A 17524-nucleotide genomic window follows, 5' to 3' on the forward strand; every position below is an offset into this window, starting at 1 on the left:
GAAATGCCCCCAAACTCCTTTATGAAACATAAACAAATGCTTTAGGTGTTTACATAGTGATGCTTTATCTTTTGTCTAGCTCATTCTTTGCTAAAATACAAATGACGCTCAGCGTAAATTGAACCAGGAAGACCATCTTTATGCTTCATTCGCTCATACACTCACTCTCTTCCCGCTTCTATGGGCATTCACTCTTCAGTTAAACCATAAAGATTTTGACACAATCTCCATCAGCCACTCACTGTCAAACTTTAAATCTGCTGCTGTCAGCTGTCACTTCAGTGTGAAATCACTGTAACCCTCCTCCAACCCATTCACTTCAAGTTCATCATATCCAGGCCCAGAACGAGCTCATCAGAAGTTCAGACCTTCAGCATTTTCTTCATCCCATCACCACCAGTGTCTAGACTCCAATCAGGGGATCTATACCACTTAACGGATTCACCACCCCCTTTAAATACCATGATGTCACAATGGGGTCTAATTGTCAAAGGCTATTCACATTTTCCATATTCTCTGTGCACATGTAAATTGATTATTTGTTCACTCAGATGAAGTCTCTTCTGATTGCAATGTAATATACACATTCAAGCTATGGTGGCTAGCAGGACGAAATGTTTAATATAGATTCAATGGAACTGAAAGGTCACAGCACTAAATTAGTCAAAGTCTTCTGGAGCGAGACACAGAGTCAAGGCTTGCGTTTCAATGCACAGTGACCCCTCTTAAGAAACATTCTAAGAAACTCCTAACATTTTATTTAATGTAATGATAGAGAAAAGTATGTTGGACAAGCTATCTATGAAAATATACCTTATTATTACAAAGTGTTGTTTTAGCATAAATAATTCCATTGCAAGCTCTATGAGTGCAGTCACTGTATTGTAAACTGTCAGTTTGAGTTTGAACATAGCTACACATCTTCTTTGAGACCTTAACAACACAAAACTGGCTCCTGAACAGTACTGAGTAAAAGATGAGGATGGCAACAATGGCTGAATCTCTTCACCACCTCCACCCCTACAATTTATTGTACAAATACAATAAAAAGATATTTAAAATCACTATTACTGCCATTTGAATGTCCTAACACAGAGCTTTAGATAGAAAGCTAATTGTATTGTTCAGGGACAACTTTTCTAGTAACGCTGGTACTCACCCTACAAAGAACTGCCTCATCTCCTGACGTCGTGACCGCATCATCTGCTTGTACTCTCCAATGCGCAGCTTCTTGCCGTCGATGATGCAGGTTCTCTTGGGCCGTGGCTTGTACTTGTAGTTGGGATATTTCTCCAAATGGATCTTGCTTAAGCGGGCCTGCTCCTCATAGTATGGCTGCTTCTCCTGGTTGGTCATGGATTTCCAGCGAGAGCCTGAAGCAAATGCATGAGATTTTATTTTTGTCTATTATAAAAGTTTTTGGTTTTCTTTTACTTAGCTTTGTCATACAACAAATATGTATGTGAGAAAACATTGTAGACTTGAGGGAGTAACAAAAATGAGAATTTTAGGCAGTGACAAAAAAGGTTTTTACATGTTTTTCTAAACTGTTTCAAAAATACTGGTTGAGCACAGAGTTTGTGATCAAATAAATGTAATGAGCCCTGCATCAGTGATTAATTCATACAAAAGAGTCATATAGCGCTGTAATATATTTACAATTACCAGCATTTCTGATGGTTTCTTAAGGTTAGACGTTGTCATGTGAACAGACACCATAGAATCTTTCACCAACGAGGCTGTTTAAAATCAGGAGTGGATTACACTCTGCTCCTTCTTGGCTCAAGAAGAATGATACATTGTGTACTTCTCATTTTCCCCGGTAAAATGACCTTCTGAACAAGTGGACAGGGCCATTACCGCAGGAACGCAGCACATCTGCGAAGCACTCTGACAACTGATTATACACACTCTGTCTCGCTTCTCTGTTTATCAAGGTTTATCACAAACTAGTCTTGTACTTTTGTGACACAGGAAACAGAGAGGAGTTTTTTAAGCCTGCCACCCACTCCCTTAAGTCCAGCTGTGTTATTATGTTGGAGAGACATGCATTGTACACATGCAGTCCTAGACACATACACAGTGGAGAGTACACTTTAAATTCTGCTTTTTGTTCTTATATTGCCACAGTGGCTTGACAAATTACTGGGAAATAATTTCTGACTGCTTCCTGCCAACAGGATCATATTATTCATATTTGACTGTAAACATGGCTTTTAATGAAGTGATTTAACTAAAAAAAAAAATATCGGACTTAAATTTAGATTCTCTCAGTGAACTTTTGCACAAATGATACATCATATAAATGCAGGAAGAATTTTGTCAAACACAAAAGACCCCTTTATCATAACTCATTCAAAGCTCCAAGTCAGGAACACAGGCCCACCTAAGAAAAAGCAATTTGTTCATGTTGCTCAGGAGGAGCATTTATATTCAGCGACCCTCAAGCTCACTGGGGCCTGCAGTGGACAGTGGAGGTCTTAAGAACATTTCACGAACAACCGTTATGCTCAGTACCGTGTGAATGGCTATCTGTGTCAAGGAGGTTAGTATCAACACTGCGACTTTTCGCATCCATCACATTAGTCTGGCTGACACAGTGGAGCTCTGTGTGTGAAGTGTTTCACGTTTTTAAAACACACTAGTCCTTCTCATAGTCAGCAGCCTGCTGGTAAGAAAACCTGTGAACTGTAGAAAATAGTGGCAGGGTAACCTAATAAGTGAAGATGCTAACCTAAAAACTGTCAAATATGCTCTCTGTCTTTGAACAAGATAGTGGGAGGAGGCAACACCACTTTTGTAGCCACAAATAGTTTTTTGTTCATGAGGTGTGTGTGTGCATCATGCACAACATATAATTGTCATTATTTTTGTATTTCTTACTAATTTTCACAACAAAATACACAGAAAGACTGGCTTAAACTGATTTTCAGTCTGATTTTATGTCCCAACCCATCCAAAAGGTGATATAAAAGAAAATGATTGCTGCAGTTTATAGTAAATGAGTGGTGGCAAGAGCAGCTCAGAAAATGCTTCCAGTAAAGCTGATTATACATGGGACAACTTTTTGAGTAATGTTTCTGGGCAATGTTGCCGAGCAATATTTATCAGGCACTTTCCCACAGAGAATGCGCAACACACTTCTGTCATGGGCAAGTTTTTAGATCCTCCAAACAGAATCCTAGCAGACGATCACGTGACAGGCTTGGCGATTGAAGAAAAAAATCAAACAAGATGGCGGCATCTCAATGGCAGTGGAGCCGTCTTTTTACGCCGGTAAGTTGTCATGTGTGTGTTTGAAAACGCTGATCCCTCTTGTTTTATATAACGAGCTGCTCAAGCGGCCACAGATCGCCCCCTCATCCACCGGGATTTTTCCGGTGTTGCTGGTGGTAAGTCCAACTATGTTTTGAACGGATAGTGGCGGGCAGGGCGCGGGGGAATTACTGTAGTAATCTTTACTCCCACACTGCGCTTGTAAATCATTTTTCCAGTACGCAGGTATCTATTTTAAGGGGCATATGCGACTAAATTGGTCGCATTGTAGAGCCCAAAAAACTTCTAGCATTTTGAAAGCTGACACATACTAACCAGAGTTTTGTGCTTTACTTGTTACTTCCTTAACAAAAAGAACTGCTGAAGCCAAGATAACAGTCACAGCTTCAGTTTTCATCGCTGCAGTGTTTCCCTGGCAATAGATTTGCGCCTCTGACTGGTTGTTGCCAACTGTCCATTGCCCTAATTAGTTGCCCTGTGTCTTGGTTGCCCATTGATGGCAACATTGCTCTAAAAGTTGCTCTGTGTATCATCAGCTTAAGAGTAGGTCTAGATAAAAATAGGGGCACATGCAAATAAGCTGCTGATTTGCTGCCCACATCTTTCTAGGTAACTACAAAGAGGTAATTCATATAGATAATTGTCTGAATTTTTGTATTATTAGTATTTTGTATTTATTTATTTTTTCATTTCTCTAATATTTGACACAAACACTGATACAATATATAAAAATAAAATAAACCAAAAATAATTCACCCCAACTACATTATCAGAAGGAGATAAGCATCATTGAAATCCACCAGAAGCAGAAAAGTAATGTTAGGTTTACTATTTAACTCTCTCTGCTGCCAAAAATGAATCTATAAAATCTCACCTAGGATCTTACTGATGTTAGAGTTGTGCATGTCAGGGAAGGTTTGCAGGATCTTCCTCCGTTCGTCTTTGGCCCACACCATGAAGGCGTTCATTGGCCTCTTGATGTGGGGCTCCGTGCTGTTTCTGCCCCGCGCTTCTCTGAACACTCGTGCCTCTGTCATATTATTCCCTGTGTGATACAAAGGAATGACATTCTCTATATGTCTGTCATTGACACATTCATCTTCAACTTTCACACTTCAATTGCAGCGATAAGGATGAGCCCTTCCTGTTTGTGTCTTCACCCCTAAGGCCCCCTTGCCTTCTTGGGAGAGGATGTATAACAAACGTATAACAAATGTCTGACGGGGGTCTTGCTGGGATGCCCTCAACATGCTTACACAAACACACATGAACTATACACACCACAGTCAGTTTGCTTCCGCCTGATAGTATCTCAAAGCCTATGCTCTTGTGTTTACTCCTCTGACTCTAAACTAAACCACAATGAGCACTCCTTAACTCCTCATTGCCTATAAACAGTGGTGCCTTATGAGTAACAGGTGGGTTGGGAGAAAAAAAACACTGTAACACCAAGTCAGTGTCATTAGACTACATTCAGAAAAGGTTGTGGTTTTAGTATTTTATGCAACAGTATCTGCTAACTGCATGGAATACACAGTACATGAAGTTAATTAATTATGATTCATTAAAAATGTGAGAATTTTCATTTGCAGTAAACTTCATTGACCATTAACTACAACAGACTTGTTGCCTGTCTTTGCCTGCTTTTGTTTGCATACTTGTACTGGGTGGGATCTTGTGTCACAAACACTCTTTGTGGAAAAAAGGAGGGGAATTCATCCTCTTGTCATTTACTGGCAGAAATAATAACAGTGTAAAATTATTCACAAGCGTAAAATGTTGACATTGAACACATTGTTTATCTGTTAAGGGTGTCCTTCACCAGAGCCTTTTGAAGAGCACAATAAATATTTGTCTTTGCTGAGTACCTGCATGTTCTGGCTTTCTAGAAGATTTCCTCTTCCTTATTGTGGAGTTCTGAGATGCAAGACCCCCAGAAGTAGGGCCTCTTATATGTGAGGCCCACAGAGGTGGGCAGAAGTGTCACTGGTATCAATTTAGTCTGAACAGGATGTGACTGCTTCTAGACTCTGCTTCTCAAAACCCTAGCAACTCCTTCCTTTTATATCCTTCTAGCCTTATACGTACTATCATGTCTTTTGTGCATCTGCATATAGTTCTGAATTATTATAAATCAAAAATGGGGAGTGCAATAGTCAGAAAAGAAGGCAAAACTAAACAAATTCAACAAACCAAAAGGAGGGTGCTTGAAAATGAGAAGAAAGGGAAGAATAATAAGGCAAAAAAACAGCAAAGATCTTACCATCCAGATCTTCTGGTCTTGTCAGGTCAATGACTCGATGGACCATCTTCCCAGCATCCTCCCCGAGCTTCCCCAGGTGCTGGCTCAGCGTCTCATAGTGCAGCCGCTCCTGCAACACAAGAAAAAATATGAAGGGTTATTTGAAGCAAGCTGCAAATATGATGTAGCATGACATCATGCATGTCAAGTCATTGTTATTTATATTGCCCAATATCACAAATTGCCTCTAGGAGTTATACACACTCTGCCCTTGGACCTTCAATGCTGAAGTATGAGAAATGTGACACGAGCTGCCAAAAAATTAATGCTTTTAAGTTTTCTATTCCTATTCAACTCTTTATTATTATTATTATTTAATGTTGGATCAAGTCAATGTGTATGCCTGGCATGTTTCACTAGGGATGACTTTGATGGTAAAAACAATAAAACTAATTGCTGGCTTGAGTTGGCATAGATGATCGTCCAGCACAGCCCCCGAAACTGGGCAGTTTATTTTGATGCAGCTTCACTATGAGAGAAATGAGTCATGATGGTGGTTATATGACAAGCTAATAGAAAAGTCATAGCCCCTTCAAGGCCATGCTAATCATCAGGGTCTTCCCCAACCTCCCATCAGTCTGCCTTCTGCCTGCCACTCCACTTCTGAGACAAATAACTTCTACAAGCAGTTTGCCTTGGGTCCTTCCAGCTAAAATTACCCCACCACGCTCCCAAACTGCGGTGGAAAACATAGAACACTCCGCACAGCTACCGCACATCTCCATTCCTCCTCTCCTCCCCTCTCCACTCTTCTCCCCGGCCTTCCCTCCCTTCCACCTTCCCTCTCGACTCTCCTCCTTTTTCTGGTGACAGAGGCATTTTGTTTGACGCAAGGAATGGTTGCCGGGTGAAGTCATGCCGCGGTAGCCGCTGGCAGAGTTGGTGGAACTTAGGGGCCAGCGTGTATGTGTACGTGTGTGTGTGTGTGTGTGTGTTTATAGACGAGGAGTCTGCGCGGGCCAATGTCAGCACTACGGCAGGACTGTAATCAGGCCCACCACAGAACATGTGCCTGGGCAGTGCCATGCTCACCGCAGGAAGCAACCGCCTAACAAAGGACTAAAGAAAAGACAGAAAGAGAGAGAGACAGAGAGATAGAGAGAGCAAAAGGAAGAAGACTGGAATGGAAAATGAAAGCCTCAAGTCCACTGTAATGTTCTTTTTAAGCTTGAAGTCCTAAACAATAGCCTGGGGGAAAGCGGGCATTGCTCGTGTTGATGCTTTCAGACATCTAGAAGTCAACGTTTGGTGCTCTAACACTAAAAGTTATCGCAGATTAATTCTGCAGTTCTTAAAATGACGCTAAACATGACTGCGTTACAACATTTTGCTGAGATGCTCTGTATCATTATTAGGTGTGCTTCAGAGCATGATAGTTAGAGATGAATAAATGTTCCTGGTAAATGGGAGGAGGCTGATGGAAAACTAATGCACAGTTGAATTAGGGTTTTGGAAAATGGACTAGGACAGCATCAATAGAGGCAGACTGATCCAAAATACAGATTAACAGCAGACCTGGGTCAAAATTTGCAAATACTCCATGCGGTTGGTCTACTTTTGGTCTACTTGAAAGTGCAAATGCAATAAGGAGTTGTCTTTGCTTTGTTTAGTCAAGATTGAAATAGGTTTGGCCTGTGTGCCTGTTGGTTTGATACTGGACTGCTGCCTTTTGGAGCTGCATAACAGACGTTCTTTTTCAATTTTCATTGTGTATACTACTGTATAGTGGTCCTCTTAATGCTTTATTTGTCTTCTTATTCTTCATCACAGAGAGATTAACTTGTTAAAAACAGTCTATTTCAGAGGTTTTCAAGTCCTGATGCTCAGGCATTTACAGTGAAGAAAAAACATTTTTCAGAAAAACAAAAATCTTTATCTGACTTAATCTGAATGTTCAGTGTGTTATTTTACCCAGGTCTGAGTTTGAGCAAAAAGAGTGGCGCTTGACTTCAAAGCAGAAGAAGAGTTGACCAACAACTTAATTAATTAAACACAATAAAGGACATGTGCAGGGGAAACAATTAATTTAACCAAGTGGGTGATTTAGATTGATAAATTTCAAATTTAATTACAAAACCAGTCGGAAAGAGGAGACCAGCATACAGTTGAAAACAATGAATCCATGCAAACAAAAGTGTACTAAAGTACCACAGAAACAAATCACATCTGTGCCGACACAGTATGTTTAACACACTATTGCTTCCACTGGGTCTACAGCCCAATATTGCTGCTGAATGTATATTTCTAAATTTAAGAGGCACCCGACTCTTTTTGTTCCGCCTGGTCTCTCCTCTTCTTGGCGTTTGCGTCTCTCTACTGTTGCTAGGGTAACGCTCCAAACACTGTTTTTTTATCCACACCGTATTGAGCTCATTACCACAGTTACAACTCGCCTACCGCCAGCACGGCGTGCCTCCAGCTGACCCGCAACCGTTTACTGTCTCCTCCCGGACCAATCAAGTTTGGCAACCTCCTTAGTCCCCCTCCTGGCATTCCCTCTCTCGTCCTATTTTCTTCATCTTTCTTTCTGTCTTTCCTTCTACAGACTTTTCTGTGTGCTGATAGAGCTGTCAGTCAGCCCTGTTCTGTTTTTTTCTCCTCTCCTCATTCTGCTTTTCACCATTCCTCCTATTCATAGACCTTAACACCCCACTACCACCACCACCAGCCCTCCCCCTTGAGGCTCCAACCCCAAAGAAGTAGACACTCAACAGTCTATTTGCAGGTGCCAGACTCAGCTTTGTAGTATACATTATTATAATGTATATCATTCAGATTTCAAATCCAGCAACATTACGTCGACCTTTAATCAAGACTTGGAACCGTCTGAACTGCTGGTTTCACAGGCTCACTTCCTACAAAGACCAAATTCACCATCAAAGCCAATGTAAACTTCTATACAACCATTTCTTGCCTTCTAGACTTATTCTGCTCTACCAATAGAAATTGCAAGCATGCCGACTGAAATTATTCAACAGGGAACAGACAAAAGACATTTCTCTATAATGGGCCACATTAAATTCGAGACTCTTAAGAATTTAGAAATCTGGTCAATTTCAAAACTGTACAAAAGTTAAGAATAAATACTTACTAAAGTATGCAAAACATAGTCTGGGAGGAATGTGCATGTTCAATAAACAAAGGGTGAGGGTTATTAAATACTTTGTGTCAAACTTTGCAAGTTAAACTTTTAAGTATAAAAATGTAAGTTTTATAAATAGTGTGATAAGGACAATTTAACTTCTGTTCATTCTGACTTGATGGCAAATAGATTTTGTAATGAAGGGTAGTTGTATGAGCTTTAGTTACAACTTTCATTTATATTGTGTCCATTTGTTAAGATTAATTGCTTTCTTTTAATTTTGTGCAGTTATTTTCTAAATAGACAGAGCAAAATAAGTGTGGCTTTTTTAAATTTAAAATTCCAAAGTGTCCAAACTCTAAACCCACTTTTGTAAAGCTGCTGAGGGATCTGCTCACAGCTTTAGACGAATAAAGCAGTTTTCTGCCCCATATTTCACATGCCCTTCGGTCAACTTAACTATTAAATTGTGAGAGTATAGACACCAAAACAAATCCACATGTCCACATCATTTAGTGCTTGCAATTTAGAATCGGCTGTTGAGTGATTGTGTGCATACAAAGCATCATCTAAAGTGAGAAAACAGATCTTAGAGCGATAAAAACTGTTTTTCTTTCTTCTTATGTGGCCTGTAGATTTACCTGCACTCAGTCTGCCATCACCCACCATGTTCCCCTCCTATGGAAACAGGAAAAGTAGTCCTTTGTGGTTTGAAGCAGTGTATTATCATATTTCATGTAAACTTTACCAAGCTCTTGCGCAAAGCTGTCACACTTTTAAGATGCACAGACTTATAACTTCTACATGTTATCACTTTATATTCTAATAGGTTAGAGCTTGACTAAAAAACCTAAAAGACATGTCCCTTTTAGGGTTGATTTTGGTGTTTTCATCCGAAACATGTCAGCTGAGTAATGTGCCATTCTCTCAAAAACTTAGGGAGTGTTTTGTGGCTGTTTAGTTGAAAAACAAGTACACACAGGCTTTTACGCACACACACACACACACACGCACACAAACATACATGCACACACTCACACAGTTATACACAGTGGCTATTTCAGTGAGCTTTGGCAGCCGCAGGCCAGCTGGAAGCAACGTAAGCGTAAGGTGATACTCAACAATGCCACTAACTGGCCAGGCCTCTCGTCTGTACACCAGCTATAATGACATTAACATGGCCAAGGCCATTGCAGAGCCAGGACACACACGCACGCGCACACACACACACACACACACACACACACACACACACACACACACAAAGGAGCCCCGGATCACTTTCAGCTCTTAAGGAAATGTATATGTAGTCTATGCTTGAAATGAATGCTGTGGGACAAAAATACCCAAACAGAAAGTGAAATAAACACAAACACATGCACTCAGACGTCACTGCAATGACTCCCTCCCTGAATCGAATCAGCAACAAATAGCTCAACATCCAGTATTACACTGAGATACCATTTACAGCAGTTGTCTCTTTCCCTCCAAAGAAGCAAAATGTGCTGTGTTAGTACAATGTCATAAAACAAAAAGGCTTGGGCAGAGCTTCAAAGTTTTTAAATGGGAGGATTTGAGTAACACATTTCAACGAACAGAAAACAACACACAAATCCAAGGTAAAGAAAAAGAGCTGGACTTGTTGCCTCCCGAGGTGGAGCGGGTGAGTCACACTCTCAGTATCCAGCAAGTTCCATCCATGAATTGTTTAAGACAGAGCAAAGCCTTTGAGCGCTTTAGAAAAAAAAATACACATGAAAAAAGTCTCCGTCCCAAAGAAAAAATTATGTATTTAAAGCTAAGAGAAAGAGTCTTTCAGCTGCTGTTGTTAGGTAACGAATAACAAGCTGACAACAAACATCAAGACCTGCTGTCGTCCTCGAACCGGAAACAATTACTTTGAGACTTTCCAAATGAGCTTTTTATTAGGAGGCATGGAGCTATAAACCAAATTACTGCATTGCTTTGGTTTTGTTCTTATAAAGTTGGAAAATATAGAGCTTAAGAGGCATGTAGGACTCTCCCTGCAATACACTCACCTTAATCTGTGATTTAACTTTGTGCAAAAAGCTCTTTTAAGCACAAACTTTTCCCCGGACCTGCAGCAGACAACTCACATTAAGTCTTAATAAACAATTTATTAGTATACGCTGTTGTATAATTTATGTTTATGAGTTTCTCAGTGTTTACTAGCATAATGACTTATAATAAAATCAACTTGGGAATGAGGATATGTACAGCAGAGATATATTTTGCCAGATTTTGGATGTTTTCCTCCTGAAGATGCGAGGCAAACAAGTCCAAAAAATTCAAAACAGCCTATCCTTGGAGTGCACCAATCATGACCTACTTGGGGTTGGTGGGTTCAAAGTCTCCACCCCTAAAATATTCATGAGTTCCTCTGCTCCTCCGTCTCCTCATCCTTGCAAGCAACATGGGATCAATTGCGCAGGAGATCTGGTCTAATCATGTTCCCTATTTTCCTGAATGTCTGATCCCTGAAATCTGTGATTGGCTGATCAGACTGATTGAAGATGTTTTGGAATATGGATTTCCCTCTGGATATGAGATCCTGGTACAAAGGGCCTGTCTTCCTCAGCCCAAGAGGGAGAGATGAGCGGGGGAAGAGGTGAGCATGGAGGGGGGAGGTCCCTTCCCAGAGAAGGGCCCTTTAATTGGGCTAAAACCCAGAGGCCGGGATCCCCCCTCCAGGGCAAGTGAGAGCTGGACTCCATTATACACACAACGGACACACACACTAATGTTAACACCATCTCTTCTCCAAAAAAACACCCACTCAGTCTCAGTCAAAGCATGCACGCACACACACACACACACACACACACGCCAAAACCATCACTTGTCATTGGCCCAGCTGCACCCTCTTCAAAGCTGTTGGCTTCTGGGTGGCCGTGGAGATGAGAGAAGAAAAGAGAAGTCCTCAAGAGCTGCAGCCCGAGCCAAACAACACCAAATATCATCCATGAATATTCTTCAGACTCATGCACGAGCTGAGCAGAAACCTTGAACACTCGGCAAATGAAATACTGGAGAAAATATATAAATATAACACAGGAGCAAGGAGTTTGGAGATCTGTGTGCCTCTGTGTGTGTGTGTGTGTGTGTGTGCAAAGGAGTAAAAAATCATAAAAATAAGAATCATTTATTATGAGCAACATACATACATGAGGACATAAGTATCATACGTTAATACACTTATAAAGTAAAATGTCCCCTTTTATAGTATTAAATTACTGAAGTAGTAAACATGTAAAGAGCATCTTATAATTTTACCTGGTCCAGGTGGAGCTACTTTGAGCTTCTTTAATACAGTGTTGAGTGCTTTAATCCTTAATATGCATGCTATTTTAAAAGCTGATGTGTATGTTTTGCATGTGAAATCCTAATCCTGAAAGTAAACAGTCCAGAATTATGTCTTCACATGAAAGGAAATGCCTTTGAAAACTGCATCTAGACCATGTTATTGTTGAAAACCTTATCAGTAACGCATGTCTGTGCATCTTCTTCTTATCTTCGTATCACTTGTAAATGGACTGATTTTCTTTTTGATAGCATCAACGACCACAACTGTGAAACTTCTGCCTGACCACACGTGATCTGTCTGTCACTCTAACCTTGTTGCCGTTGTTGAGGGTCATGCTGCTGAGGGCAGACAGTTTGGCCTCCAGACTCTGGTGTCCAGGCTGCTGCTGCTGATGGTGGTGGAGCTGCTCCCTCTGTATCTGCTCCCTCATGCTCCTGGCCTCTTGGATGGCTTTCATAACTGCATCCTGGTCCCCAAACAGCGCCGTAGAGTTAAGGCTGGATAGGATGTCTTTATAGGAGAGAGGGACAATTGTCTGTCACTTTGACTGGCATGACAGGAAAGGAAGGCAAAGAGTGTATGCCTTCAATAAGGAAGGCCAGGGTTCATCTCAGTCTTCCTCTAAAGATGATTGTAATTTATCTTTTCATCAGCTTCAAGTATTAATGACTAAATAGGAAAAAAAAATAAGTTTAAGTAAAAAAAAAAATCTTAGTTCTCAAAAACAACCCTGCAACTGTTTGAATACAAATGTTGTTATGATTAGCATACACATGTATGTGACATCACTTCAAACTACTGAGAAGAGGACAGAGAACAGACACAAATAAAGAAATCTATCCATCCATCCATCGTCAACCGTCAAACGTGCAGGGTCGCAGGGGGGCTGAAGCCAATCCCAGCTGACATCGGGTGCAAGGCAGGGTACACCCTGGACAGGTCGCCAGTCCATCGCAGGGCCAAATAAAGAAATCTCTTATGTAAAATAAGAAAATTGGTGCCAACTTTGGCAGGGAATATGTTAATGTCGGACCATATCACTCATACTAAAGCTGAGAATATAGGTTATCCGGGGCTTTTAGGCATAAATCCCTTAACTTAACCAAGTAGTTTTTAAGGTATACAGACTTACTGAAATAAAAATGTTATGTTATCGTCTGAATCCATATGCAGTCTTTACAAAACAAATACCAGAAAATGTTCCTTGTGACCTGTCACAAAACTTCTGTATGGTACCATTGTAAAATAGCAACAACATTTGAAATTTTAACTATGCTTTTATGCTCCAAGTATGCAGTTTTTCATCTGCATGGCAACTGGTTTCTAACTTTTGATGTGCAAATATTCGTTATTTGTTGGTTTTGACAAACCAGAGAGTTTGAGTCACATGCTGTTGAACCACAACTTTACCTGAAGAACCCAGTTTGGAGCATGTATGTGATTTCATGTTCCTTCATAAACACTACCGAGCACTGAAAACAAAGTGCAAGGACTGAAAACCAATAATTACGAAAGGCTGCATACAAATTCCTCTGAAATACTATTTAAACATCTATATAAAAAAATGTTTTTTTTTTTCAAATCTCTTATTGGGGCCACACGTTGCGAAAGTTGTTTTCCAATCCACTTGTGTTTAAACATGACAGACCCTCCCCCTTGTTTATGTGCCGTGCTTCACACTTTTGAAGCCAATGCACATTTGAAGAATAAGGGAAAAAAATAAATAAAAGGATGCTAAGTTTCCGTCGCCCTCCTCGTTTAATTAGCAGACAAGTAGGAAGCACTGTATGCTTGGGTGGCCGTTAAAATGGGCAAAAAATAACTTTGCAGGGAACACAAGCATTGCGTCCTCAAAGCCACTCCAGAGGAACTGGCGAAATTGTTTTCTGGGGGGATATAATGAGAGGGTTTAGATTGGCCTTAATAACAGATAGCAGAGGTAGGGGCATAAAAGGTCTAGCGCGGGCAGACAATGATGTGAGGAAGCTCTTAAAAACCAAATAACGTGTGCTGGGTTTCACTGTTTCCGCTGCCGGGGTTTTCATTGGGGCTAAATACAGGGCTTTGGACTCCTGTAAAACACAAACACACATGCAAATACACACACACAGGTCTTCTCGTGGGGTTGAGGTGTCTGCAGTCTATCAGGCACATGCGACGCTGCTTGGTTTGTCTGTGTGTGGTGGGGAGAAGGGAGGTGTTTGGGTGGGTGATGTTTTTGTTTTTCCAGTTGACGGGAAGGCACAGTTTTACACTGGAGAGAGAATGTGTTTGCTCTGTATGGTTATACAGTACAGATGTGAACAATACCATGGTGTGTGAAAGTGTATGAGTGTTTGTTTGTGGGAGAGAGCATGTATGTGTAGAGTGTTAGTGTTTCCCCTTAGAATTTCTTGGCATGGTGAAGCAGCATTTAGAGCATGTGATTCTGATTGAACATGTCAGTAAAGCCAGTGCTAATGTACTTCTTTTAGGCAGAGTAACAGTGCCGCTAGGCTAGGTGGCCCATAAAGTCTACCAAGTGGTAAAGGCAACACTGGTGTTAAAGTGCATACGTGTTTGTTACCTACCCAGAGAGGTGTTTCTGCCCATGTTGGCGATGGGGCTTGGGATGCGGCCCTTGCCCATGCCTGTAGGGCTGGTCTTGTTTCCAGAGAACAGACTCTGTGTTGGGGACGTCGGAGAGCGAAGAGGGTCACTTGTCTTGGGTCTGGCTGAGAGGTTCAATGGCTGTGTGGATCCTTCCTCCTGTTAATATAATCAACGGAACAAGTTTTTTTTAAAAAGATTTTTGGAGGTGGGGTTTGTGTAGTGACAGCTGCAGTGATAGACAGCAAAGGTGGGAGAGAGAGGGGATGAAATGCAGCAAAGGGCCCCGGGTGGTAATGAACCCAATCCACTAAGGACTCAGCCTTAATGGTGTGCTCTCTCCCAGAGGAGCTACCGGGGTGTCGTGATTTTAGTTAAAATTTTGTTTTTTTCCTACTGGGGTAATCATCCAAGGATCTCTTGAATTCATTTTGTCACCCCTTGTGAGGGTCAGAGCACCCAGGTTAAGAACCACAGGCTTAAAGCAAATTTGGTTGTCAAAAGATATCTTTTGTCAAGCAAACACCACCTTCATCTATTGTCTTAAGGATGGTTATAAAATAAGTTGCCTCATTAGCCCACACCACATTCAGTGTGTTAAAATTTAGTTTTGAAGGATTCCAATAGCGACATGTTTTCTAGACAGAAACCTACAATGTCTATCTATAGGCACAGTATCTTCCAAGCAATGGTTAGTTTGCCAATATGATTATTGTTAAATACACTACTTCCAGAGACGCTTTGGATAGTGTGACACAGACACTATATAAAAAGCAATATTTTGGAGAAACTAAAGAAAATGTTTCTGCTGTGAAAATGGGTCACCTTTGGAAGGGCAATTGACTGAATAGAAGCTAACCACAGCTTCTGATTTTCAATTTTGTCCAAAGTATCCCTTTAAGTGCTTAAGTGATGCTCCCACTGACTGATGATCAGTCATCCCTATCAAGTTTTTGCTCTTCAATAAATGAATTCCATTGCTAACCTTTGTGAACCTGACAGGGGGAAAAAAGTTGCAGTGTACCTTCTTCTCTAAACAATGGCACCTTTGTTTGTGTGATTTATCTATTTCTAATCAAAGTTCACAATCCCTGCAAAAGGAAAAGTGGTGACAAGAAGAAAACTCCTGCACGTCAACACAGCCTGACTGATTCTTGTGTTAGTAGCAACGTTTAATAAACACGGATCTAATTTGCAGCTGAGCTTCAGTTGAGCGAAGTGTTGTGAAGGAAAAGAGTTTAGAGGGGGGAGATGCGGGTGGCATGCCAAAGTGCGGGGTGGGCTGACAATGTGCGGGGGTTAGCGGAGGGTGGGGAGTTTGGAGGGCACAGCACTACTGTTTGAGTGTGGTGAGCTCTGACGCCGGTCTATTGTGACGCCGGTTGCAGCTGTGCCCCACACACACATATGGCTTCCATTACTGCCTCGTCGTCGAGTAACGATGAGGCATACGCTCTCTCCAGTGAAGGGGTCTGGGCTCCTGCCAAACAGCAGCCAGTGCCAGTGTCAGTTTGTAAGCGTGTTTGTGTGTTTGTGTGTGTGTGTGTGTATCGGTGTGTGACTTTTAAATAAGCTTTTCTAATTGCCATTGAAGAGTCCTGGACCATGCACAGATAGTTGTTTCAACAACTTCCAAATTTCCAGCCTCTCACTTTTACTTGCACTGATCATCATCATTACTATTCTTGTGTGTTTTCCTATCATACATATTCTGAAGTCACTCTTTCCTTTGTCTTATTATGTTGTCTGTTACTTTGTTACTTTAGACATCATAGAGACGCTGTTTTATTCCAATACATGTCCCTTATACATTCCTCTTATTTACAATTTCTTCAATATAGTCAATTTTCTCCATGGTACTGTTGTCTTCACATACTGCTTGTATGTACATCAAGCCATCTCCTGAATTGCAACATCATCAATCACAAATGTGTCCACCTGGCTCTTGAAAAATCCTATTGAATCATTTAAACAAATTTTTCACGTAAACCATTTTACAACAATCGCAACAATGGACTCACCTTGATCTGAGTGACAGGACTGGATGCTCGCTTCTCAGTCTTCACGGCGGAGGGGGAAAGGGGACCGGAGGAGTTCGAAACCTGTGGGTGGGGCGTCATCTTTGCTCCTGGTGAGATCTGCATGCTTGCCAGCTGGGCAGCATACAGCTGCTGCAAAAAAGGAAGAAACCAGCAAAACCGACAGGCTATTAACATCGCTCGCCAGCAGCTAGTCAGTGGCTTTCCTCTTTCATTCTCTCTCATCTCTTCTTGTGCCCCCCCTCCCCCGATCCTGTTGCGAGTTATTTTGCTGTATCCTCTCTTTGGTGCTGCTCGCATCTTCTGAGGTTTGATGGGTGTGTGTCTGAGTGTGCCAAGCACACAGAGAACTCATATGGAAACAAATGTGCGTGTACACACACACCTAGTTGTAAAGTTGACATGAGTGTCCCACACAAATGGAAGATTTGTTTGAGAGGGTAAGTATTTATCGGGGAGGGATTCCAGAAAAACGTTTTTATTTTAAATTATCTACAATCCATCTCAAACACTTATTCTTTTAACAGATGCTGGGAGCAGCTTGTATATCGATTTGCATCTAGAAATAAACTCAGACAATAGCTAAAGAAACTTTTTGAATACTTTACCTGAATCCTCCTTAACTTTAATTTTGATTATCTACAAAATTTATGTCACTTGGTTCTGCGAAAATATGAGAATGTAAGTTAGGAATGGAAATTAGCTTTTTAGACAATGCTTGGCTCAGTGTTGGTAACAATATAAGGCTGGTTTCCTTTATTTTTCAAAAAACAATGTGAACCACAATGGAAATAAGCCACATGGCTGTTTTTATCATCCTGACTATTTAACCTTTTTTTCTTTGCTTTCACAGCAGAGCTGTAACTTTAAATAAATAGTCAAATAAAATCTAATCAAATTAGGATTAAAAA

At 41.0% G+C, this 17524-nt stretch overlaps 1 protein-coding gene across 6 annotated transcripts in view; it reads right to left on the reverse strand.

Annotated features, from left to right (window-relative positions):
* Positions 1-17524, reverse strand: part of LOC119893546 (transcription factor SOX-6-like) — a 110393-nt gene that overhangs the window by 4609 nt on the left and 88260 nt on the right. For 5 of the 6 annotated variants that reach the window (XM_038705770.1, XM_038705773.1, XM_038705769.1 and 2 more), the window contains 6 exons: positions 16596-16745; positions 14556-14733; positions 12296-12495; positions 5540-5648; positions 4151-4321; positions 1160-1373 (listed from right to left, as the gene is read on the reverse strand). In XM_038705770.1, coding sequence (XP_038561698.1) covers positions 1160-1373; positions 4151-4321; positions 5540-5648; positions 12296-12495; positions 14556-14733; positions 16596-16745 — 1022 coding nt within the window. The remainder of the gene's footprint in view (positions 1-1159; positions 1374-4150; positions 4322-5539; positions 5649-12295; positions 12496-14555; positions 14734-16595; positions 16746-17524) is intronic. The other variant, XM_038705774.1, reaches the window with a different exon arrangement.

Source organism: Micropterus salmoides, unplaced genomic scaffold (assembly GCF_014851395.1).
Source record: "Micropterus salmoides isolate LMB-PRFRI ecotype aquatic unplaced genomic scaffold, ASM1485139v1 Ms_hic_scaffold_8, whole genome shotgun sequence".
NCBI lineage: Eukaryota > Metazoa > Chordata > Actinopteri > Centrarchiformes > Centrarchidae > Micropterus > Micropterus salmoides.